The following is a 25,349-nucleotide window of genomic DNA, read 5'->3' on the forward strand; positions in this document are numbered from 1 at the left end:
GTTACCAATTCAATGGGAAAATACAACAAATTAGCTACTGAAGCATTTTTATTTGGCGAATTGGGATGGCGCTCAAATATATTTCTAGCAACCAAAGGTAAAAGATGGTGCTCTAATGCTCTTTTGCTTTGAAGAAGCATGGTGCAACAAAAGGAAACTGATTTGTCGGCATTCTTTCCACTTTCTTGGCATCAAAATTATCGTCCCTTCGCTGTAACCATCATTTTCCTATTATCTCGGTACATGCAGTGATCTGACAGACCCCATATTTCCAGAACAAAAGAAATTTCATACTGTATCAGACTGAAATTTAGAAGCATGAAAACTTTTGTCATTGTTGTGCACAATCATTCAGAGGTCAATGGCTATAAACTAATTTAGTCATCTCCCAAAAAGGCATGGTGCATCCACAACAATATTGACGCACCGGAAATAATAATTTTTATGTATCAACGTCAACATATTTTCATCATTTGTTTTCACCTGCAATTTTTTTTTTCAGAATCTAAGACACCGGACAAAAACACAAGAGCCAGTGCTCTCCAATCACATTTTCCTGAGCTTCTTCCTCCTCATCATAGTCTTCATCCTCGTCAGCTGTTGCATCTTGGTACTGCTGATACTCTGAAACTAGATCATTCTTCTTGCTCTCTGCCTCGGTGAACTCCATCTCATCCATTCCTTCCCCTGATACTCTCCATCTCACCGTCCGGAGAATCTCCTGAATAGTAGTCGAATTCCCAGTAAAGGTCGATGCCATCTTCAGAACAATCGATGGGATGTCGCGCACCGTCGACTTGGCATTGTTTGGGATCCACTCGACAGAAGTAGGAAGAGTTCTAGTTCTGTACACTGCTCTTCCGCTCATCTACTTCCTTGGTGCTCATCTTACCTCGGAACGTAGCCAAGGCCGTGAGTTACCGTCCTTGGCGTGGGTCAGCTGCGCACGTCATGTTCGCATCCCACGTCTTTTTGGGTCAGCTCTGGGACTGTGAGGGCACGACACTGCTGAAACCCGCGGGAGGTTAATGGAGCGAATCCCACCATGAAGAAATGAGGACGAGGGAAGGGAATGACGTTAACCGCGAGCTTTTGGAGGTCAGAGTTGAGCTGGCCAGGGAACCTCAGGCAGCATGTTACTCCATAAATGGTTGCAGAGATCAAGTGGTTCCAAAGTCTCCAACTGCTCAAATGGAAGATAGCAAAATTAGTAGAGAGTGAACTAGAATTAGCAAGTACTCCATGTAAGCAGTTGGTACTAAGCAGGGAGCTTACAGCTAGGGGTAATGAGCTCGAGGGTTCTCAAGCAGATCTCAGAGAGGGCCTCATTGTCCAGGACCATGCATCCATGAGCGTTCTCGACAAGCTGGGGGACGATAAAGAGGCATTGTAAGGCTCAACGACAGCGTCGGAGACCCTGGGGGGAGGGGAAGACAGAATGTGAGCATCATACGATCAGGGTACTCTTCCCTGATATTAGATATCAGAAGTGTCCCCGAAATTTCGTTTCAAAAAAAAGGAAACGAGAAAGAAATTTAAAAGACGAGATTTAACATACAATGGAAAGGCCATCACATGGGCGTTCGTTGAAGACATTTGAGCGCAAGAGTGAAGATCATATCTTGTAAGCAGTCGCAGTTCTCTGCTTCCTTCCCAACCACATCAAGCACTGAATCGATAAGCTCAGCAACTTCGGTGTGACGGCCCATTATCCCAGTTGTTCCCAGCACCGGACTGCCCAAAGACAAGGTTATCAGGACGGAAGCACTGTCGATACGGCCAGATCGGATGCTGTCCATGGTTCCTGGCTCTAAGATCCATGAGCACGGCCCGGGGAACAAACTGGCCACAGCTTGCGTCATCGTAGTAGACATCGATCCTCTCAAGCTGGAGGTCTGGCATCAATCCCATGCTCGCCACAGACAAACCTCCCAGAAATCGGCTCCGATCTGGTTGCCACATTGCCCTCCCTAGATGTGAAGAATCTCGCGCATTTTTTCCTACCCTTTCACAAAGAAGAAGGAAAGACAACCGAAAATATTCGAGCACACTCTTTCGCGGGAAGCTTGAGAAAGAGATCAGATGTAGAAGAAAGGGTGGGTTGGCATATACAGGGAGCAAAGTAACGGCTAGTATCATCCTTCATATTTTGAATCCTGGCCCTGGGGCACTGGGGATTTCTGTCGGGAACTGGTAGAAGCGAAGGGCTGGGACGAGCTGAGCTTCCAGCGGAGGGAGGGCAACGGTCAATTCAGCTGGAATTTTACGGGGCCCAAATCCTGTACCAATGAATAACGCCGACTCCCCGGCGACAGATTCCTGAAGCAAGGTTGGATTTTAAAGCATTTTCTAATTTAAAATATTCCTGAGGCTTTTTTCTTGATAGAAACATTGAGTTTTGAAGTTTTTTTTTAATTTGAAATATTGCTACGGCTGAGTAAAAGAGCTAGGCATGAGACTGGGGTGTGACCTGACATGCCGCTCCTCCAAGACACCTTGGCTCCTCGGGAAACTGCCAGGGTCCTAGGATAAATGGCCGGGGTATCTTGTCCCGTGGTCCGCTCATACCATTTGAAGGTAGTAGCAAGTTATGTGTTCAAAATAATATACGGAATATTGACCTACGATCCGTTCAGCTGCCTGTAACTAGACATTTGACCTCACGAAGCGAACATTGAAGGTCTCAGATTTGCTTGGGTCCTACGTACTTGCCAGTAACCGGACATTCAAACTCCAAATTCAGTTCGAACTAGTAAAGACCCAATTCTGATAATTGATTGGCTCTAGATGGAGCTAAAATGATCCAATTTTGGAAGAAATGAGAAACGACCCGGACTTGCCTTTTTGCTTGTGAAAGGAGCCCTGAAATGATTTTTAGCAAAGTGAGTTCCGGATGGATCTACTTACAGCAAACCCATTGGACCCTCGGAACAATGACGGACGGACAATCAACAACAGATGAAAATACAGGAGTATAAATACTAGAGGAATGTACAACCTAGACATACTAGCTTGTGACTAACATATCCCAGAAATTGGAACCTCCATTAGTCCTCCCCTGATACAAGCCAGGAAACTAATGCATGCGGGACTAATAATCCTATAGGAGACAATCATTTGCTTAAGAACACGAATCGGGCCAATTGGCATGTACCCCGAAGCGAACCTGCAAAAGTATAGCAACGCTTTATAGTCGGAGTAGGATATGGCTCACAGCATTCTTAGACGGCTTCCCCATCCATGTCTTGGTTAAACTTTTATTTGAAAAATTATAGGCGGTTTCAAAGAAAGTTTTCCGTCCACACAAATCTCCATTGAACCAGTGTTTCTTTCCTTTTTTGGGACGGTCAAAGCAGCTGTTAGAACCAGTCATACCCTTCCATTACAAGCACCGAAACGGCAAAAGAAATTAAAGGCCACAGGGTACAGCATTTCCCATGATACAGTCTTCTCCCCCTTTGCATGGTCGGCAATCCAATCCGCAGCAGAATTTGATCATATAGATCGAAGTTGAAGATACTCAAAACAGGGATGGGCTAACCCCATTTCCCAATGGATAGCTAAGCAAGAGCATCACTTCAATAATGGCTCCATAAATATGCTGTGGCTGAGCATAGACCAAAGCCTTACAAAGAGCCCAGTCCTGATAGCCAAAAAAGGGAAGTCCGTGTGGATAATCTCACCTTGGGCTTCAACTCGCATGCCAAATTCATTCAGAACCGAATTTCAGCTCCGTAAGGTGAGAACCTGTGTATCACTAAACCATCCATGTTAACACCATAAAGAGGGAGAGATGCCATCCAACCCACAGGCTCTGGATTTCTTAATCGTATAACAATAAAGGCGAGGTTACCACTGACATTAACTCAATCATGTCATACAATTTCATCAAATAAATTCCAAACCCATAAGTTAAGAATTCATATCTGGACTAGCAAAAATTTCTAGAGCAAATAAATGAAAACCAGAAAGACCGAAAAACGGTAGTACCTGAACGTACTAAAAAAAGGCCGCAATTCAGGTTTTTGAGCCTCCGAAGGCAAAATAGACAGAAGACAGATGTTGGATAATTTGGAAAATTACTGAAATAACTTAAAAACCTGGTTATACACAAAAGCCGGGGAGAGGATAATCTTAATCAACCGATCATTTCCCTGTTAGAATGGGAATGGCTAACAAGAATGAACATGTTATAAGAAAAAAAAAGAAAAAAAATCGAACACTACAACAAGAAAAACAGGTTATTCCATCATAAAAAAAGAATAAAAAGGTTGAAATGACACCATACGACGGATCAGCAGCCCATCTGACAACCTCACACTAAACAACACGACTGGCGACTATCATTCCTGACGACAAATGTTATGGGGAGCAATACCAGTCGTGAGACTCGGCAGACAAACCGAATGGTAAAAAAATCCTATGTTCACGGTTAGCTAGTCAAAGTACGTCAAACAGGGAGCATCACCTCTGTTACGTCCGATGGCAAGAAGGCAAACTTTGAAATAGGAATCTTTTTTCAGTCGATATCAAGCTACAACTATTATCTCCAAAGCTAGGTAATTAACTCAAGAATTTTTCTGATAAAAATTAACTCAAGAATTTTAATTGCCACCAATCCACAAATAACTACTACAAGATTACATCATGTCAATGTCACGATAAGTCTGAAACACAGTCCACCCAACGAACTCCTGACTGCAAAACTAGCTAGTACCGCAAAATCAAGTCAGTCGTCATTTTCTATCGGTCAAAAGTCATATTGATAAGACTCCAGCAGTCCAACCTTTACCTCTCTAATTTGCACTTGGCAAAGCGAAAAACCATGCCCCTGAAGTGGTTAGTTTTAACACGACACTAGATATCTACAAGCTGCGGTTATCGCGGCAATCGGTCAACCACCTGCATAATAATTGATCTTTTAAAGCCAATATCGGTTACCTTTCATGCTAGGGATTCTAAGTTACTGCACGATGCTTGTGCAACCCAGGCAGTGGTTACATAAGCATATTTGCATACAATTCCACATGTTTAAAAGGATAAATGAATTTCTTCACTGGAAATCAAAGTGCAGAGATTAGCATAAGAGGTTCAGACGCACCAAGGCGCCAACAAACAACAAAAAGTGTATACAAGGTGAAAAAGAACAAACAAAAGAGCAACATAACATAACATCAAAAACACTCATGAAAAGAAAGGATGGACATATCCAAAGATGAAGTATTCAAGTGGTAAAAAGAAGATGGCAATTGGGATATTGATGCGACGATGTTCCTAGTGTGGTAAGATCTAAAACATTAGTCGCTTGTCCAGGTACAAAGAGAACTTATTTTCCCTCCTACCAGAGTTAATTAAGAAATTGTTCACACAACATAAAGACAATATAAATAGAAACAAGCCAGACAATAGCAAGTGTATCACAATGAAGTCAAGGTCAAAAGCATTGATCCATAGATTTAATTAACTAAACAACAAATCCATGGTTATGACTAATTGTTGTTGTACAGAACAATTTACAGATAAAGTTAGTTAAATGTGATTAAATAATTCAAAGCAAAAAAATGATACTTTACATATAAGCATATTTTACCTTGTAACACTTAGAAGTTCATTATTGTTCAAAATTGAACAATCTATCTATGATTACAGAAGGCACATACAAAAGATCAATGTCAAAGCCTTGCAGACCAACACCAGATATCACTATTTTAGGCAAGAGAATATCCCGCCATAAAACCTAGAACTTCAGCATACAGGTAGGAAAACTTGCCTTTGTTGAATGCATGGTCTATCAAACAAGGGGCAACCCTCCTTGATTAACCCCTACCAAAGATGACTCTAAAGGGAAGCAGAAATCATACCCTAATCATTAATAAGGTATAAAAATTGAGCGACCATGACAAGCATTATTATAAAATTGGCAATTTTTGCCTAAACAAATATAGGAACACCCAAATGGGTTCAAGCTCAATGATCCAAGGCACTGTCAAGTCATCCAAAGCAGTGTCAAGTCTAACGAAAAATTTTATTCATCCAAATCAAAATTCCAATTAAACGACCTGAACTTATCCATCTGTAGCCTACCCAGACCTTCGCAATTGACTTCCAACAATTTAGTATTGGGGCTATTAAAAAGGTTTCCTACAACATTATGTAATCCTCCTAATTTCATCCCATATCAACCATAATAACCACATTGCCGCCAAACACATCCAAACAACTCCATTCTGTTCACTCACCCTGTACAATTGCTAATCCACATCCCTAGAATGTCCTTCAGGCATTTAGGTAATCATGAAATTGCTCATCCACTTCATCCACCACGCCCTATATGGTTTCTGACACATCCAAATTCACTTACTCGCGAATGCAATGCTAGTAAAATTGCCGTATATTGTCAGCTGGTTTTAACTGCTCAATAAGCTTTTTTGTGAACTGTGATTTCAAAATTTTAACAACAGAATTCTTTTCACATTCAATTTAACAATAACAGACAATGTTGTATAGCTGAATGCGCCACTTTTAAAACTCAACAGTTAATGCATCTTTAAACAGTAACATTTGGAAGCCATCATATTGATGTGCTACCGATTTATGGCAACTGGAAATGAGTAATCTCAAGCAGACGCTAAAATTCGTTGTTTCAAACCAGCACTTAATATCCGTCACGAATGAATAAGTAAGTACATGTAAAAATTCAATTTAGTCATTTGTTTTTACTGTTAACCATTGCAATCAGAAAATCGTTAACATGGTTGGCCTACTAGGAATAAAGCCAAATCAGGTATTTAAATCCCTGCAACAAGCATCAGTCTTTGCTCAAGCATTTATGGTAGCACATTTTTGCAGCTAGACAAAATAAGTCACAAATTTCAGACTCTTTCGAAGTATAGTTTATTTCATAACCTGAACAATGGGTCTGAGAAAGGGCCTTAATGATTGCTACGTGCATTCCATTAACCATCTAGAGTGATGGAATTCTTTGCTTTTTTTTCAAATTAATAGAACAAAACTAACAGATCCTGAAATACAAGCACTTGTTTACCCTTTATAGGAGTGGCAGGTAACTCTCTCTTTTAGAAACTTTTTTGATTAGCATTATGGAGACAGGGTGGGCGGGAGGAGTATCAATTGACTTTCAAAGAGAATTAAAGAGTTTAAAAAAGTAATAATAAAAATAACATCCCAATATAACAAAAAATATATTTTTTAAAATAATTTTTATCTTCTATGAGGAGCGGCCAACATCAATCCTACATCAACATAGCATGAGCCTGCAGGATTATTATACATTTTGATAAATTAATAGCTTTTAACTCCACCTATATTTTGTACATAGCCAACCCTAAGCCCGAGCAAAGGAGAATTGCAGTAGGATGACAGCCAGCATAAAACTATAGTCACATGTTATGCAAATGAAGACATAAGCAAAGCATTGGGGTGTTCCCGTAACCCCAGGTATAGTGAAACGTGGGCAACAGCTAATTAGGACGTTCCCCGTAAGCAACAGGCCACATCGATGTCCAGTCATGGTGAAAAGTAGAAAAACCTTGATAAAACTAATATCGTAAGAGAAGTCTACTAATATTATTGCTCAAATAGGATTGGATGATGCTATAAAGCAGCACTTTTGAGACAGCTTGGATGGACTGCTTCAAGAGATTTCTAGTCAAGAAAAGATATATATCAAAGTAGATTTGAATGGGCACGTGGAAAAAATATAGTATACATTTTGGAAAGGTGTGGACGTTATGGTTACAAAAATAGAAATGAGAAATAAGATAGCATTTCGGAGTTCGCTATGACATATAACTTAATATTAGCTAACACTTGTTTAAAAAAGGACTGATAAATTTAAAAATGGGCAGCATGATAGCTAAATATATTTCTACCTTACTAGTAAGACTGACTAGGTTTCGTAAAAAGATTGAAGGGTTATACAAAGTTTAAGTACCCAGCAAAGAATCGTGGTTTTAGATGTGTATTAGGTAATGAAAACAATGAAAAAAGAAAATAAAACCCTGAGAACTAGGTGATGAAATTTGTGAGGAGAAACAAATGAATTTCAAATATATAATGCTGAAAGAAGGGAATGGGGTCTAGATAAAGAAATCAATACCATGTGAGAAGAAAGTGGCTACCGAGGTATTAGGAGAATCAAAGAGAAGGCCATCTGATAAAAAAACTTAGCTCACAACTCAGACACTAAGGATGGGAAAAAAAAGATAACGTATAAGATTGCAAACCTAAGAGAAAGGAAAACAAGAAACCGCAGGTTAAATGCATCAATGATAAAGATCAAAACATTTTGGTTAAGGAGGGTGAGATCAAAGAAAGATGAATAGTTATTTTCATAAGCTCTTCAAATGAAGTCATGTACAATTTATGATGCCTAACTAGTTCTACTAAGCAAAACAAAATATGAAGTATACATATAGAATCAGAATATTTGAGTTAAAGAAGGCCATAAAAAAAGATAAAAGTAGGGAAAACAATTGTGCCTAATAGAATGATGTTGGTCATCAAGTCAAAGAAGTCAAACAAAGTTGAAAGATCACTAGCCGGGTATTTCCTTTCAAGATTGTCTTGCATTGCATTAGTATAGAAGCAAAAAATTACACCATGAACCGTACAAGATTTTTTGGCTTTAGATGCCTTCTTCTTAACTTGTGCATAAATCTTGGTAGTAACACCTTGATGTAGTATAACAGCAGCGAAGCAACCAATTGGCAGCAATCTACATTTTCTAAATGTACCATGCATAACGTAATCAGTGTCACTTTTATTGCAGTCTCTGCTTTATCAAGATGTTCCCTCTACCTCATATTTTCCCAACTTACAACTTTCTGTTGCTCACTTCTTCACAAAGTCAGTAACCTACTCAAAAGATAACCTCCCTAATGCTTTAACATGGAAGCATTTTCATACAACATGAATAGGTACACGTGTGGAAATACTATAACTAGAGAACTAATAATTGACAATCCAACTTAAACAAATCAATTCATAAGATTAAGTTGAAGAAAAGAAGAAACAAGAAGTAAAACTTCAATACGAAGCACCAAACATTTTTAAGTAATTGCAGCACGGTTGATAGTTGACAGGGTAGCCCTAGAATGCCATAGTAGAAAATGCTTGTGTTTTAACAGTTAGGATTGATGAAGACACAATAATCCAACTTCTTAGAGTCCAAAAAGTAGTGCGGCATGTCATGTCTACGAGTTCACCATCTCAGAAAATAATACTGAATACCAGTTCATCTCCAACAAAGCAAATTCAAGTACAATCAACCAACGATATAGAAAAGGGAGCGTATATGGATTTCCATACCATACATGGTTGTATATGGAAGGTTAATTTTTGTCCTCTAATAGTGCAAGATTTTCTTTTAAAACAAGCTAGTGATCTGATGCAAACAGCATAGACTTTTGGTGAACATACAATCTATGCATCAAATGCATGTGCTGGCCTAGAACCAATAAGCAGGTAAGACACAATCCTTCAGACAGTCTCAAGCAAACAATGTTATCAGATAATTCAAGTGAGGTCTACAATCAACCACACTGTCAGCCTTTCCTTGAAATCCAAAAGATTAGAAAAAATAACAATTGTGCATTGATTACAAATGGCACCTAATCCTTCTATAATGTCTAACTACATTATAGTGTTCCAGTCATTTCCCATGAGTAATTTAGAATATATATTTTGTCTGACAGTAGTTGATGGGAAATAATGCACTACATGTCATATACTTTAAAACCATTGCAACTTAAGAGCCATACAATTCACTATCCAATTATGGAAGGAATATAGATAGAAACAAAAAAAGGCAGGCAAATACAAAAATCAAATACTCAGATACTGAAAACCCAGGAATAAAAGAAGTATGAAGAGAAAGACAGCCCTTCACTATTTCCCAACAAAAAATATTCTGTTAATCACCAAATGTAACAAATCAATGGTCCAAATACTGCAAACTAAATTCTTATGATATTAAAATTATATAGTAAGTTTGTAATCACTGAAAAAGTTTGCAAAATTTTACCAGTCACAAGACGAAAAAAAAGCCAGGCAACCAAAAAGTAAAGCCTAGCTCTTCAGGAAGCCACTTATGTAGACAATGTGATAGTTTACAATGTAAACTTTATTGTATAAACATGAACATGCTCTTACCATCTTAAAATAAACCATGTCAAATATGGAAATAATACTCTCACGCGCTTTATTTTAAACATTTTTTGGTCTGCTTTGTGAATGAAACAAGTAAACTGTCAAAACATTAGAAAGCAAAATCAACAAATTGTAATTAAATAGCTGTAAAAACTTGATGTTAATTTGGCAAAACACCATCACCATCTCCACAAGAATCAAGAATTAAAAGGTGCTGTTCTGTTTGGGCTTTTCTTGTTCATTAACAAACAACAATTAGCATATCTTTGCTCTGTTACTTGGATACCTAATTAGCTTAAGATAGTAGTTAATAACATGTTATGATGAGTCTGTGGGCAATATAGGTCATGAAATCAGATACTACTCATTGAGTTCGCTATACAAGACATGAATTTGGATTTGTTTCATAAAGACATCATCTAGCCGTTTACACCACATAGATCTTCACTCAACATCATATGCTAATGAATGGAGGCTCAAATATACCGATCCTATTTCCCTCACTCAAGGCTTTTAAAGCTACGATGTTAGAGAGTATCTGCCACACTACACTAGATTCTCTAAATCTGGTGCAAGAGTTCTAAAGGTTATGAGATTAGAGCATCGCCACCTTCACTTTGTCCAACTGGCTCCCAACAGATAAATGAAATGACTCTAGCACTTTCATAACGAGCTAGAACTAGAATTATTGCATAAAGTGCCACAAAATTATATATTTGTTTCAATAATTGTAGATAAATCTTACTACTTATTTGACAAAAAAATGGGAGAGAGATTCTAAAAATCATTATTTGGAAATGTGATCACGATTTATGTTAAATGTGACTAGCATCAAGCATATGAATGTAGTTTATTCGAAATGAAGAAGCATTTAGTAGAAATGGACATGTCCCCATCAACCATGACTATCTGGGCTCAGGAGTATAATTAATAGATACACTCCGCATTTTAGTTTCTATTTGCTACATTCTGTTTCATAGTCATCTATCAGTGAGTGAAATGTAAAAACGTGTATGTATCAAAGAAGAGTGACTAGAAGGGTAACCAAGACGCACATCCATAACAAAGGCAACCAAGACGCACAATCCTGTGTGCAATTGTCAAACAACCATGTCGCATGCTTCGATATGTATATGGTAGGGAATTTTAGCTGTCTTCTTTTGTGGGATGAGTTTAGGATTATCCACTTGTTTGCTTGGACTGGGACAAATTTTGAAGACTACAAAGAATATTATGTCAAATTTCCATAGCCTCCAAAATGCACATTCTCATCATTAGAATAAACTAGTTTTCAAGTTTCAAAATCCTTCAAGCTCCCCACTAACTGATAATTTGTATATAGAGCTTGTTCATACATGGAAAAACATGGGCCAAGATGTGTACAAATACACTAGTCATAGCACTAAAGGTGAAATGGACAAACAGTTCACAAAATCAGGTGCATTGACAAGGAAACATACTGCATATTCAAAGAACTGGAACATTGATAAGGTGAATGGAGAATTACAGTCAAGCGAACAAGCGCCCAAAGAAAGTGACCAGAAAAGGGCAATAAATAAATGAGATCCTAAACAAATCCAAAATACTTCCTAACATGAAGCTATAGGGCATCAAATTTGAAAAAGGGAAAGCAACACAAAAAGAACGCATCCTAAGCAACAAACCAGAGGCAAAAACAAGAAAATGAAACAGAATAAGGTAGCTGAAAAGATAAACATATTACGACTTTCGTGAAAGTTATTGCATTTAGAATAGAAGTAATAAAGAGACTGAAACTCTACATTCAAATTACAAGCACTTCAGCTAGCACAGAAAACTTAATTCTATTATTTTCTCCTCTAAAAGTTTGGAAATTTGAAAGGTAAGAATAAGTGAACCAAATATTCACTACAATGCTCATCTTCTATTGGAGAATAATATTCTGATATTCTGTAAATACGATGCCAAGGACATCATTATCATCTCCTAACTCTTCTTTACATCTTGCATGCATATAATAATCATATAACACCCTAGAAAACTTCTCCATTTCATATACTTGGTATCAATTGCATTATCCATCCATTAATCCGTTCCTTGCATAACAAAGCAACAATGTATCTCTTTGCCATTATCACTAAAACTTATATCCTCCAAAACTTTTCCAACAATAAAAGTGAATCAACCCAATATATTTTCAACTCATAAAGTCAAAGTTTGTTTATTGCTAATAACATAAAGTGTGGCACATCCTAATGAATATGACAGCAAGTTCACCTACAGAAAATGCAAGGATATATGGGTCCAACAGAACCATTCTCCTCACGTTGAACATCTGATGTTTCTAATCCTTTAATGTTCCTTCATACACATCCATATAATTTCAGCATACACATCAAATATGTTTTTTTTCAATTCTTAGCAAATAACATAATACAGCTACTCTATATGCTTTCTTCAGGTCAACAATGAAATTCTCTTTCCTATAATCCTTTCCACAGTTAAAACTCATAAAATAAAGTCTATGTGATAAAAAACTACAGTATTGATGACTTGCCAATATATGTCAAAGAGTTTATATATGGTGAAATAAAGGCCACAATCCAATAGGAAAAAGAAATGGGACAATAAAGATATCACCTCATCAAGGAAAAGAAAGGCAAAGGAATTAAGCATGGCAAAGTTGCAAAAAAAAAAAATGCATACGCTCACATACACACACACACAGGAGGAAATTTTCTTATTGTTGTAACATAAATAAATGAAAGTCTATTAACTGTGATCAAATAAATGGACTCAAACTGTCCTTTCTAGATCCCAAGAACAGAAGAGAGTAGATTATTACATGGAAAGATCGATGGTTCAACCAGCAATGGAATGCTCAGTCCTAATAGCATCGTCCAGCACTGCAGTTACCAATAAAGCAATGAACAACCAAGGTTACTACATGTGCAACTTAGTAAGTTCAAAAAGTACTATAAAAATAATGATGCCTATATGAAACTACAGAAAAAAGGGATCTCTTCAAGGATTTTTAGGACAGGTCTGACAAGACAAGGTACACTAGTGAAAAGTGCTACCATATCTCACTAGCATTTTTGGCATATAGAAAGAAATAAAAGTAAACCCTATTCTTGCAAGAAACTAGGAGATGTTGGGAGATCATTTCACCCAAACACATCGTACCAGCATAGCTTATAAATATCACCCAAAAAAAACAATCAGATTACTCAATTTCAAGTTATGATATGTTAAGATAAATATAAGAGAATGGAGTGGAATATCATTTTTAGTTCATATTGCTGTAGAATAAATGGAGTTCCAAGTTTCCTTCTATAATAATTATAAGCAGTTCCAATTCTATTTCCCCTTCTTTTAATCACTCATGCACTGTAGTAACCCTTCCAATTCAACTCCCCTAACTAAAAAATTCATCATTCAATTATTGACTAATAGTATTTTTGCATATAGTAATTTGTTTTATTTGTAATTATGATTTAAGCATAAAAAAGGCTTCATAAAACATTCACATCATAACATAAACAGCATCGTTCATGAGTTCCATCTATAAATAGGCTATTTGATGTTCATCAAAAACTTCAAATTATTGAAAGGCCAATCATATTAGCATATATTCAACAGGTCCAATTATAATTCACAAATTGTTTTGTATATCATGAAATGTTTGGTGCTTCAACATTAAATTAGTCTGAAGTGATTTTCGAAACATTTCAAACTGATTAGCAATTCATTCCATAAATATGACACCTATCTACTTGCAAGCATAACACAATCGATATTTATATGTGCATCCAATCTACTATGATTTGATTTTGGCACCACAATTCCCGTAGTTAAATCTGTTTTCCAAAGCAAAGACTATGGTTGACCTGGGCATTAGCACTATAAAACTACAATAACAAAAGACAAGCAGAATCCCGAATACTGAAATCAAATATATGATCAAACAGGTGAAACCATAACCCTGAATCTATCTAAAGGAACTTAACGAAAAAATAATGTCATGCAGCAATGCTAATTACAGCAACTCATACAATTTTTAGAATGGCCGCTCCCTTTAGCCACAGAATTATATTATGCCACGAATATATCCTAAGATGACAAACCCCCTTCCATTACTCTCATCAAGTTTTGTCCAAAGTCCTGGTCAACATATTGACCATACAGCCGACTTGCAAAGCATTATCATTCCCTGGTTAGCTTCCACAAAAACTACTTAGCTAAACTAAAACAGATGGCACCATCAAGTTAAGCCATCAGCAGCACAGGTTGATACCAAAAAACTATAGCCTACAAAACAATACTGCAGTTTAAACCTATAATTACAAACTTCCACAAATTTAATTGCAGCATAGGATTTCATATACAGTCATGTTAAGGGACCACCAAATCAAAAGAGAGTTGTAATATCATACAACATGCCTCCATATCAGATATTGAAAGATAGGTTTCGGTGACCTCCCATGAAATCAAAATAAATTAGTTCATCAAACTATCAAGGCATGACCATGACTGTTAAAGAAACCAAGATCACCTCCTCAAGGAATAAATTTTGCAAAAAATGCTCTCAAATCATCAAGGACTCAGCGTCATGGATGTTAAAATTGTTTTGGGTTTTCAAGATTCATGTCTTTCTAATCATCAAAGACCAAATATATGGAAGAAAAAAGGTTTCCCTATTCTCTTTTACCGGAAAAATTTTACCAATTGACGGAATTATTAGTAGAATATCTTTATTATATCATATCCAGCACAAACAATACACTCCTGTTCTGCATGTGATGCACGTAACAGGCTTTATATAAATTCCTTTGAATTTCTGATTGTAGCAATATTTAGGAGAGTAGGAAGACCATAGATTTCTCCATTAAAGATCAAAGAGGGCTGATGACTCTTGGAATTATGTATCTTTTATTTTTTGATCTTCAGAAATAGATTCATTGGTAGTCTCATTTGTTTAATCTCTCCCCCCACCTCCTCTCTCTCCCTCTCAATTTCATTATGCCATTGAAAGCATTAAACTTTCAATTAGAAAAGTCAAGCTACAAGGGGTATCTCGCTTGCAAACAAAAATCCAGTCACAAAGCTTCTCTTCTATCTGATGTCATTAGACATCTCGATGCTTTTTTGGGCATAAACCAGTAGAAATATTCACAGTAATGCAATATATTAAACACAACAGATCAGACATGTATTTTCAATCTGACTGGAATTTCATTTCATATCCAAAGGGAATATAAAGTTTGATAGAGAATCAAGCCTACAAAAACACACCATAAATATTAGCCCTCATTCCAGAAATCTCTAAAAGATTATGAAGAAGATAAAGCATTCCTTCATTCATCTCATAAAGTAGATGGCAAATTTCTGAGTATGCCTGCTTCAACATATAAGGCCAAAACAAGAGCAAAATCCAAAACTTGCAATCAAGTTACAGATATAACCAGGTCAGGGTAGAGTTCTATCAAGAAGCTATTAATCCTAGTTAATGGTAAAACTTATTCTAACAGCTGCTAGACTTTGACATTTATGAAGATCATATTGGCTAATCACTTGCCTAATAATTGTTCATGATAAATCAGTAGCACATATATAACTTACATGCCACATTTAAACAAATATACATCAAAACTTGCACGCACAGAACCATAGCAGATTATGTAGAGATTCTGCATACCAATAGATAACATTGCACTCCATCCATATTATTAACTCTCAATCCCAGTCAAATGCTTTGATCTTTCAAAAAATGCATTCCTAAGGATAGAATGTAATTAAAAATTCAAAAAAGTTTCCTGAAGGATATAGATGTCTCAGATTTCGTGAAGAGAACAAAAACTGTATGATTCTCCTAACAAGGAATAAGTTGGAAGAAACATAAAGATAACTGCTACTGCACCCAAAACAGCAGAGTTCCTTTTTAAATGATATTCAGAGAACTAGCTGGGCTAACAAGCTTAAATCAATCCAAAAAAGGTAGATCAAGGAAAGAACAGAGACCATGCAGAAAAGGAAAACAGGTGATTGAAGGGAGGTAATTACACCTAAATCTACAAATTATTTAAAAATACGTGACTTACAACTTGAAGATAAACATGTAAAAATGAACTAAACAAAATAAGCATCAACTCAAATAAGCATTCTCGATATGGAAAACTGCAATTCCAGTACAAAGGTGATAAAGACAATTTCTCCACCACTGGCAACCAAATCTAAGAAAGATCTTTGCAGTTATGACAAGGGAGTAAATCACAAGATCTGTTCACAATATGACAAAGTTATCAAAATCGATCTTAACTTGCCACAGAAACTTCGGTTACAAAGAACCAGGTCCACAGCTATAGAAGCAACCTGCAAAAAAGAAAAAGGATGATAGAAAAGCTTTAGCATCAACCATTTACTTTTTGTTTAAGCCAAAAACAGCAAATTGTCTCATACACAGAGCTTATAGCTAAAGTATATGATTCACATGCTAAAAGCTGCAGTATGGTAAATTACCATGAGTCTACTGTCGATTTCCATGGTTCTCAAAACTTGCCTTCCTTGATTTATTTGAATCTTCGAGTGGCATGTTGACTTCAGAGATCCTGCAAACATCAGGTGAAAACATCAACGATCCCGCTATCAGCCATCTGATCTCAGATGTATCATTTTAGGTCAGACATCAGTAAAATATGTCCCGTCTAGAATTGTTGTCAATTCCTGTTTTCTGTTTTTATTTTTAAACAGAAACAAAATTTAAGGCAGAGACATGTTCAGCAGAGACATTTCATTCTGTGTTTTTGAAAACTGTTTCTAGAATTTCTTAAATTTTTGTACGCAAAAATTTTGCACTTCCAAAACTTTTGAAAAAAAAAGTCAATACAGCTCTCTGGCCTCTTTCCAGCATCTTGCCACTGCTGCCATCCGTCACGACCATCAGCCACCCGCCATTGCCGCCAAGGTTAAAACCCCCATCACCACCAACACCACCCTCCATCCTCACCATCACCACCACCACCACCACCAATTCATCACCACCACAGCTGCCACCGCCACCACCACCACCAACATCACCATCACTAATTATTGCCATGCCACCAACTATCAAACATTCTCGACTCTCAGAATATTGAAAATGAAATGAAAACGATAAGAACCAGAAAAATAAAAATTAAGAAATGGGAATGTTGCCAAATGCAACCTTAATATGTAGAAAGTTATTTTAAAACCTTTGCTTCTTGGCAATCTCTTGCTTAATACACAGAATCATATCCATGGCCATCTTTTGGTGCTCCCTTGTTTGTGAATGCATATCCAAACCCTCTACTGTTTCACAGTCAATCCGACATATGCGGCACCACCCCATGCTCCCAGGCATTCTCTTTCTTGGAAACTCAAAGGCATCCATGTCACCCTGAAGAGAAACATACAGATGAACCAAGTAATCAGAAAGCATATTGGAAACGTATGCAGGAAAGACGCTGAAGAAGAAATGAAGAAAACACACTCACAGAAGTAGGATGTCCAGCTTCATTTGGAAAACCATGCATAGGATAGCTGCTACTAAAACCTGGATCACCTGCACGAATGCGGCCTGGTACACTAAAGCCACCAAAGCTAGTTGGCTCACCCATGCGGAACTGACCTTGTCCAAGAGGTTCCCCTCCCCGTAGAAGACTAGGCAAATTTCGAGCTCCAAATGCTTCACCGCTCCTGTTGGTACCTGCTAAGCCATGACCAAGTGATTCACCAGTATGCAAGTTGACAGGAGGAATATCAGGAACATCCAGATCCTTTCTGATATTACCAGTCAAATAACCAGCACCTAGCTGCTCCATTCGATGGCTTCCATGACCATCAGGAACACCTTTAAAAAGATGGCTTGGCAATCCACCAGAGCCTGGGGCAGAAGGTATAGGAATCTTACTATCATGGTATGTACTTCCAGTTGGATCTAAAGCTTTTGATCGCTCACTGAATCCACGTGGATCTCTCCCATCAAAGTTCTCCATACCTAGTCCAAATCTACTTGATGGAAGGCCAGAGTATTCTCTACCCGGACTTCTTAGAGGAGGGAGAGCATCCATACGACGTCGACCAAATTCAGAAACAGAACTGCGGAAATCAGGAAGGGCAAGAGCTGGATCATACTTTCTTCCCAAATCTTCAGGAAATCCAACAGGCCTATGTCTCTCTCTGATATCCATACCATGGTGCTCTGGACCCAAACTACTAGTGGGAAAAGGACCACCTGATTGATAAGGAAGCAATGGTCTCGAAGGGAGAGCACTAGGACCTCCATCGGACCCAGGCAGAGGCCTTGATGAGGATATATAACCATCAAGCTTCAGTGCACCTTCACCATCTAAATGGGCTGGCCTAGGAAATTGTTTCAAATCTTCTTCAAACTCTTTCCGATTGACAATGCCTCTACCATGGTCCATTGCAAATGGCCTAAATCGTTCATCTTGAGCTGCCCTTGTTCCATCTTCAGGCAGCAGTCTGAACCTTTCTTCTGTGAAAGGCCTAAACCTGTCTTCTGTCAAAACATGACCAATAGGTGGCCTCTGACCAGGAATTCCATTTGGTTTCACTGAATTTGACTGGGCAAAAGGTGGCTCAGGCTGCCTGCCATCAGGAAAAGCAGGTCTTGCCACACCAACATGAGGCGGCAGCATATGCCCCTGGCCTTGCCCTTGTGGAGTCATAGCTTGATCTGGAAAACCTTTCTGTGGGAGCCCGAAATGGGTGGGAGCCCTTGCAGAGGAGGTAGACAAGCCTGCTACTGGGGGCCCAGCAGATGGCACTTCAGAATGATATGAACCATAAGGTTGTTGCCCCGGAGGTGGCTGGAAAGGTTCTGGAACAGCTGATCGCTGCCCCGGATGAGGTAAAGTTTCAGGGAAATTACTACCATGAGGTCTAATTTGACTTGCTATCCCATGCGCCTGCATTGGATGGAGAGGCTCCTGAAACCTTCTTTCTTGTATGGGACCAGGATGTGGTACATTGTGAGGTACAGGAGGTCTTTGGGCTGCATCCATCATATTTGAAGGATGTCCATAAGGAATGTGATGCAAGAATCTCTCGTGACTGGGTGCTGGACCTGCTGGAGGCATGCCTTGGAGCACCCCTGATCCAGGACCTTGACCCATGAATTGGGATGGATTTCTGTCATGATAACCAGGCTGCAGAAATGCTCTTTCATTGGCTGAAAAAGCATTTTGGCGTGACGACTGTTGCAGCTGACTTCTATCTAGACCACCAGGTGTTGACACTTGTTGTAGAGACTGTACATGAGCACTATCTCCAGAGATATGGCCTTGGGAGACAATAGTTTGACTAGTTTTCTGAGAAACTGAGCCCAAAGACTCCCGCCGTCCAGCCTCAGTAGGAACCTGACCAGATTGAACAGTTTCAGTAGCATCCAGTGATAGATGAGCATCTCTACCCTCAACATGTGCAGACTTTTCCTTGAGATCAGCTTCTAGAATTTGAATAACTCTGTCTCCCTGTACATCTTTCAGAACATGGGAACTTTCAGCTCCCACATCTGGCAAGTTGGTAGTTTCTTCCTTTTTTACCAGTTTAATCTCTGGCACTTCTGCTTTTTCATCTTTTGCATGTGACTCAAGTCCTTCCCCATGAACACGTGCTGATTCTGATATATTCTTGTGATCTCCATCAGGTTGGATATCCTTCTTACCCTCTCCAATAACTTCATCCTTATTGATTGCAGATTTTGAGCTGGGAATCTTCACTTCAGCTGATTCAGATGCTTCAATCTGTGCATGATCTGATTTATTTGCTTCAGTCCCTTCAGCAATTTTTGAAACCATTTCTGCCTCCAGCTCAGATGCATGACCTGCTTTATCTGATATCCCTGGCCGCATAACAGATGATACAGGTACTAATGTACCCTGGCTCCCAGAGTGTGCGAGCTGAGACTGCTGCACTGGCCCTGGCTGCAATTCCGACAATATTGCCAAATGAGCAGCGGATCGCCCCATATGATTCTGACTCGGTGATTTGTGGCTCATGTCAGGCTGCATAAGCTTAGTGGGACCACCTGTAGACTGTTGAAATGATTGTTGTGGCATTCCATGACTTACCATCATAGCCGGCCTACCAGCTACAGCCTGAGCTGGAAGAGTCGGCATACCCTGAGATTGAGGCAAACTCTGCTGTGAGTGGGGCTGTGCAGGAAAAGATTGCTGGATGTAAGGTGGGCCCTGAGGATGCACAGGTTGCTGAGGATGAATTAGATGCTGTGGTGGGGGCATCCCCTGCTGATGTGCTAGGCTTGGATGCATATGACTTTGTGCTTGTAATGGAGGCAAACCCTGCTGTGGTCCCTGCGGCCGCATGCCAGGATGCTGGTGCACTTGTTGTTGAGAAGGATGAAGATTTGTATGAGGGCCTTGAGGATGAGGCATAGCTGACTGTTGCTGGACTTGCATCGACAAATGACCATGTGGCGGACGCATCTGAGGAGGCTGTTGGGATGGAAACTGATTCTGCACTTGAACAGGTTGTTGAGGATGCATGTGCAAAGGGCGTTGCTGTGGGGCACCAGGTGGGATTTGTTGGAGCGATTGCGGATGTGGATAAGATTGATGTCCTGTCACTGCACGAGCTGATGGATACTGAGGTTGTGGCTGCAGAACTGGTTGTGGCTGTGGCTGTATATTGGGTTGAGACTGGGGATGGGGTTGCAGCTGCACAGGCTGTTGTTGAAACTGAGGTTGGGAATGGGCATGTAGATAAGCCTGGGATTGAGGTTGTGGATAGGGCTGGTGTTGAGGCCCTTGAGGGTGGGCTTGTGGATGTTGCATTTGGGGTTGTGGATGTTGTTGCGGTGGAATAGACTGTTGAAGTCCTGGATGCTGCTGTGGTGGTTGCACTTGGGGATGAGGCTGAGGTTGTGGGTGTGTTGTTTGGGGATGATGATGTGGATGCTGAGCAGGTACATGAATCTGTTGTGCCTGCATTTGCGGAACTTGAGCATGTGGATGAGGCTGGAGCTGTGGGTGTGGTTGTTGTGGTTGAGGAAGATGTTGCTGTGGCAACTGCGGCTGGGCTGCCTGGGGGTGTGGCTGGGCCTGGGGCAGAGGTTGAGGCTGGGATTGGAGTTGGGGCTGGGGCTGGGGCTGGAGCTGGGCTTGTGCTTGGGGCTGGGGCTGGGGCTGGAGCTGGGCTTGTGTTTGGGGCTGGGGCTGGAGCTGGGCTTGTGGTTGGGGCTGGAGCTGGAGCTGGGGCTGGGGCTGGAGCTGGGCTTGTGGCTGGGGCTGGGGCTGGGGCTGGAGCTGGGCTTGGGGCTGGGGCTGGGCCTGTTGTTGAGGATGATGCTGGATATGGGGTTGCTGCGGCATATAAGGTGAAGGCTGCTGTTGTCCTTGAGTAGCATGCTGGGGAGCAACCAGCATCTGGGGTTGAGAATATTGTTGGTAGAATTGCGGCTGATATTGACCATACTGTTGATATTGCTGCTGATAAGGGTAGTATCCAGGATACTGCTGGTAATATTGCTGGTATTGCAGTTGCTGCTGCTGGTACCACTGCTCAGGGGTTGGAGCCTGTGTCACAGCTTGTGGATAGGTTGTTGCATTGGCTTGGGTTTGTCCCTGACTAGAAGTAGCAGGGGTAGCTGCAGAAGCAGAAGCAGGGGCTGCTGCAGCAGCAGTTGTTGGAGTAACAGTAGATGAAATTGTTGTGGCAGCAGTTGTTGAAGCAGCTGATGCAGGGGTTGTTGAAGAAGTTGATGTTGTTGATGCAGGAGCTACTGACGTATCTTGGTTAACAGCTTGATTCTGCACTGTTGAAGCTTGAACCTGGGCATTCTCTACCTGTTGTGCCTGAGGTTGCAAGCCCTGCACCCAGACCATCGCATAAACATCAATTCATGAAAAACAAATTTGCTCCTTCAAATAGTAGCACATTCAGAAAGCCTCTTTCAGACTTACAGGGCATATTTGTGCATGCTCTTGGACTTGGCGATGTATTATCTGTGTTCCACACCTGTTGCAAACAACAGGAGAGTTTCCAAAACTACATCCAGTGCAATGTGTAATGGAGTCAGACAAAGTACCCTGCCATTGGCAACCACTCCTGTGGTAGAGACAGTAAACCGCTACATTGCCAATGGTATCAGCAAGTGATTTGTTGGATTCTATCAGAGGCTGCAAATCATAGTACAAAACTATCAGTGAAACAGATTGGTTCTTACAAAGACTGACTTTAGAATGAACTGGACAGGCAAGACATCAGGACCTTGGAATCTGCTTCAGTCACAAGATAACCATCATAAGGGCACGCATGAGTAGTAGCCACAATATAGGATAAGCAAGGCTTGCAGTATAGATGGGTGCACTGGGACTGTAGTGCTTCATTAGGATAGATAAGCGTCCGGCACACCGGACAGAAATATTCACCAGGAAGAGATTGAATATTCTGTATGCACTCATTATCAAATCCCATGGTGATAAAAAACTCTCCAGCTCAAATTATACCAATGACTGAATTTTTCCTGCAAATATGGAGATTTCTAGTAACTACCAATTGACAGCACAAATCTAAATAGAAAAAGCATGCAACAGACCACAAAGTCAAGAGCAAATTTCACCATGGAGTGTAAATGAATAATAAATGAATAATAGCCCGCAAAGAAAATAATTATCTAACTAAAGAATGCAGAACATGCCTAAAATACATCATGCAATGAATTCTTGTAGGGTTTTAGAGACGTATTCCAGGAATGCGAAAGATTCCACATGCTAACAAAAGACTACCTCCCTATCTACGACACTGGTATAATAATCAATATGAACATGCCATTCCAGGCAATTGAAAACTAGAAAACAAGGCATCACCTTCCTTTTTTCCTTGCTCCAATAATGCATAGTAAGTAAGGGGAGAAGAAATATCAGATATGGTGGCGAAGGACAGCATATAAATAAAATGAAACTATGTACTGTGCCTACATTAACCAGCTTCTGTGACATTGAATATAGTTACAGCATCATCCACCAACAAGATGAAGTAACAAAAGCAACATTGTACCAGGTTCAACTAAATTTTGTCAATTCATTGTATCCATAATCACAAACAAAAAACAAATTGAGGGGACAAATATAACATCATCCCCTTCCACACCAATCTTGGGCTCGAGATTCGATTAAACAAGTAATACTAACAGGCCATCACTTATGTCATCAGCATTGATATTGAGCTCAACAACAGAACAATCCGGTGATAATGTGAGACAGCCACAAAAACCAAAAAAACGTATCAAGATAAACAACACCTTGTCAAATCACTAAATCCAATTCATATCGCAATCAAGGCGAAAACAAAAAGTACTATATTAACGAACTAAAACTCTGTCCATATCATCCTAGGGTTCGAGATTTCATTAGACAAATAATACTAATTGGCCGTGGTTTGTTTTATCAGCATCGACGTTGAAAATGGCTCCAGTACAATCCAGTAATAGGGTAAGACTGTCAGAAATGCAAACCCATATCAAAATTAACAACGCCTATGGATTCAGTTATCAATTCGTACTCAAATACGAAGTAAAGAAGAATGTTGCAATGAAAAAATAAAATAAAATAACTACAACTTTTTCCATATCAATCCACGTTTCCAGATTCCGGTGGATGAGCAATAATAACAACAACAAGCCATCAGAGACTTGAAGAAGACCATGAGAACAAACACTACGCGCGAATGTCTCGAAACCCTAATATAACACAAGCTCAAAAAATCCAATCCGCGCGACAGATTTGGCATAATAATGAAACGATTATCGTGAATGAAAATGAAATCCGATGGAAAGAAGAAGAAAAATACCCAAATTCCTCGTCAAGAACGATCAAAACGCCTACCGTCTAAAGCCGCACTGGAAATCAAATAGGGTTGGAGATCCATACCAGAAACTTTAGGGTTTTGCAACAAAGAGGCCTGATTCGCAAACGGCTCCTGAGAGACTGAGGCTTGAACCCTAGACTGGATGCGAGAGGAGAACCAGCCTAGGGTTTGGAAATGGGCTCGAGAGCTGCGGCGATGGTGGATGGCTGCGAGAAATAACCGAGACCTATCCTTTCTGTGTGGTGGGGGTGGGGGCGGAGGGAAGGATAGGGGAGGCCAGGGGGGAGCGGAGATGAGAGATGGAGAGGTAGGGAGGTAGATGGTGGTATGAGAGACGTCAGAGGGCGGTCGGAGGGGGTAGTGACTAGTGACTTATATAGCGGGCAAGATGCCAAAGTGACCCGGCTCGTGCTCTTGTTCTTGGGTTAAAACCCTAACGCCTTTTCCGAACGGAACTATGAATGCGTCTTCGCTCTTCACGGAGGCGGTGGTGCATGGGTTTACATGGGCTTTGAAAATTGAGAGAGGGATCAGGGAAGCCCGTAACAGCCCATTAAACGAGGGTTCTCACTGGTAATATGTGGCTCAGGGTAGTACATATTCCAGCCCAGCGGCCCCAGCCTCATGCTCATCTGCCCGTGCTCGATTATTAAAGTCCCCAAAACATCTAAACGCCCGAGAAAAATTTATAATGAATGAGAAAAGACGGCAAGCCGTGCGTTAGATTTTTTTAAAAAAAATAAAAAAAAATAAATTTTTAGTATTCATGATTTAAATAAACTATATTGAATGTAAGTGGAGCTATATGCAGCTCAAGTTGCAAATACATATAAATTCGTTTGTTTGGATGCTTGCAACTTAAATTATATAGTAAATCAAATTGCTTGTGAGTTGCAACTAAATACTATTTCATGGCATGGCAGGTCGACTTACAATCAAAATAACTATTGCATGACAAGTTGTAGCTACTCAAATAGAAACTTTAATTTAAAAAAAATTACTTTCTTTCTCTTCTCCATTTTGCCTCCTCCTCCACCTTTGTTCCACCTTTACGTTGCCACCTCACCTTTCTTCTTCATCTTCCTCGTCCTCCTCAAAGTATGCACCACCAGCAGCTCCCTCCATATGGATATCTAGGCCTATAGTTAAGCCTACATCATTAGTGCTACACCTTGGTATCCACTTATAAGGTGTTCAATGGAATATTTGTTGAGATGCCTCTTTTTTTTTCTAAACCCTCTTTGAAGCACAAGAATTTCTTACAAGTTAATTAGTACAATTTAAGTTGCAATACCTTCTGAGTTGCTGTATAATTTCAACAAGAGGTC

At 39.7% G+C, this 25,349-nt stretch overlaps 1 protein-coding gene and 1 pseudogene across 5 annotated transcripts; both read right to left on the minus strand.

The window, feature by feature from the left end:
- Positions 1–315: 315 nt before the first annotated feature.
- On the minus strand, positions 316–16,525 carry LOC103704183 (tubulin beta-2 chain-like; annotated as a pseudogene). Its single transcript, XR_016396318.1, has 4 exons — positions 16,469–16,525; positions 1,576–13,055; positions 1,276–1,417; positions 316–1,183 (listed from the first exon to the last, which is right to left on the minus strand). The product of XR_016396318.1 is annotated as a tubulin beta-2 chain-like (transcript).
- On the minus strand, positions 16,195–24,443 carry LOC103704084 (uncharacterized). 4 transcript variants are annotated; one of them, XM_039125096.3, is made up of 8 exons: positions 24,084–24,401; positions 22,423–22,678; positions 22,116–22,331; positions 17,960–22,022; positions 17,664–17,875; positions 17,382–17,566; positions 16,669–16,757; positions 16,195–16,521 (listed from the first exon to the last, which is right to left on the minus strand). In XM_039125096.3, exons 2-7 carry the CDS (start codon positions 22,627–22,629, stop codon positions 16,676–16,678), a joined length of 4,965 nt encoding a protein of 1,654 aa, XP_038981024.3. In that variant the 5' UTR covers positions 22,630–22,678; positions 24,084–24,401; the 3' UTR covers positions 16,195–16,521; positions 16,669–16,675. The 4 variants fall into 4 exon arrangements, 3 of the variants coding, with proteins under 3 accessions (XP_038981024.3, XP_038981023.3, XP_088559882.2); XR_005511269.3 differs by having other exon boundaries at positions 17,354–17,566; positions 17,664–22,022; XM_039125095.3 differs by having other exon boundaries at positions 17,664–22,022; positions 24,084–24,443.
- Positions 24,444–25,349: the final 906 nt, after the last annotated feature.

This window comes from Phoenix dactylifera, chromosome 8, assembly GCF_051530095.1.
Source record: "Phoenix dactylifera cultivar Ajwa chromosome 8, Ajwa_hap1_PhDact_Kaust_v1.1, whole genome shotgun sequence".
In the NCBI taxonomy this organism is placed as follows: domain Eukaryota; kingdom Viridiplantae; phylum Streptophyta; class Magnoliopsida; order Arecales; family Arecaceae; genus Phoenix; species Phoenix dactylifera.

What these genes read in the sequence shown, in the direction of transcription:
- LOC103704084 (XM_039125095.3), bottom strand. Translation starts at nt 22,629, where the DNA reads ATGGGATTTGATAATGAGTGCATACAGAATATTCAATCTCTTCCTGGT. An exon ending in TGACTGAAGCAGATTCCAAG is followed by an intron (nt 22,332 to 22,422) that starts GTCCTGATGTCT and finishes TATGATTTGCAG; the next exon opens with CCTCTGATAGAATCCAACAA. An exon ending in GAGATTGCCAAGAAGCAAAG is followed by an intron (nt 16,758 to 17,381) that starts GTTTTAAAATAA and finishes TGATGTTTGCAG; the next exon opens with GATCTCTGAAGTCAACATGC.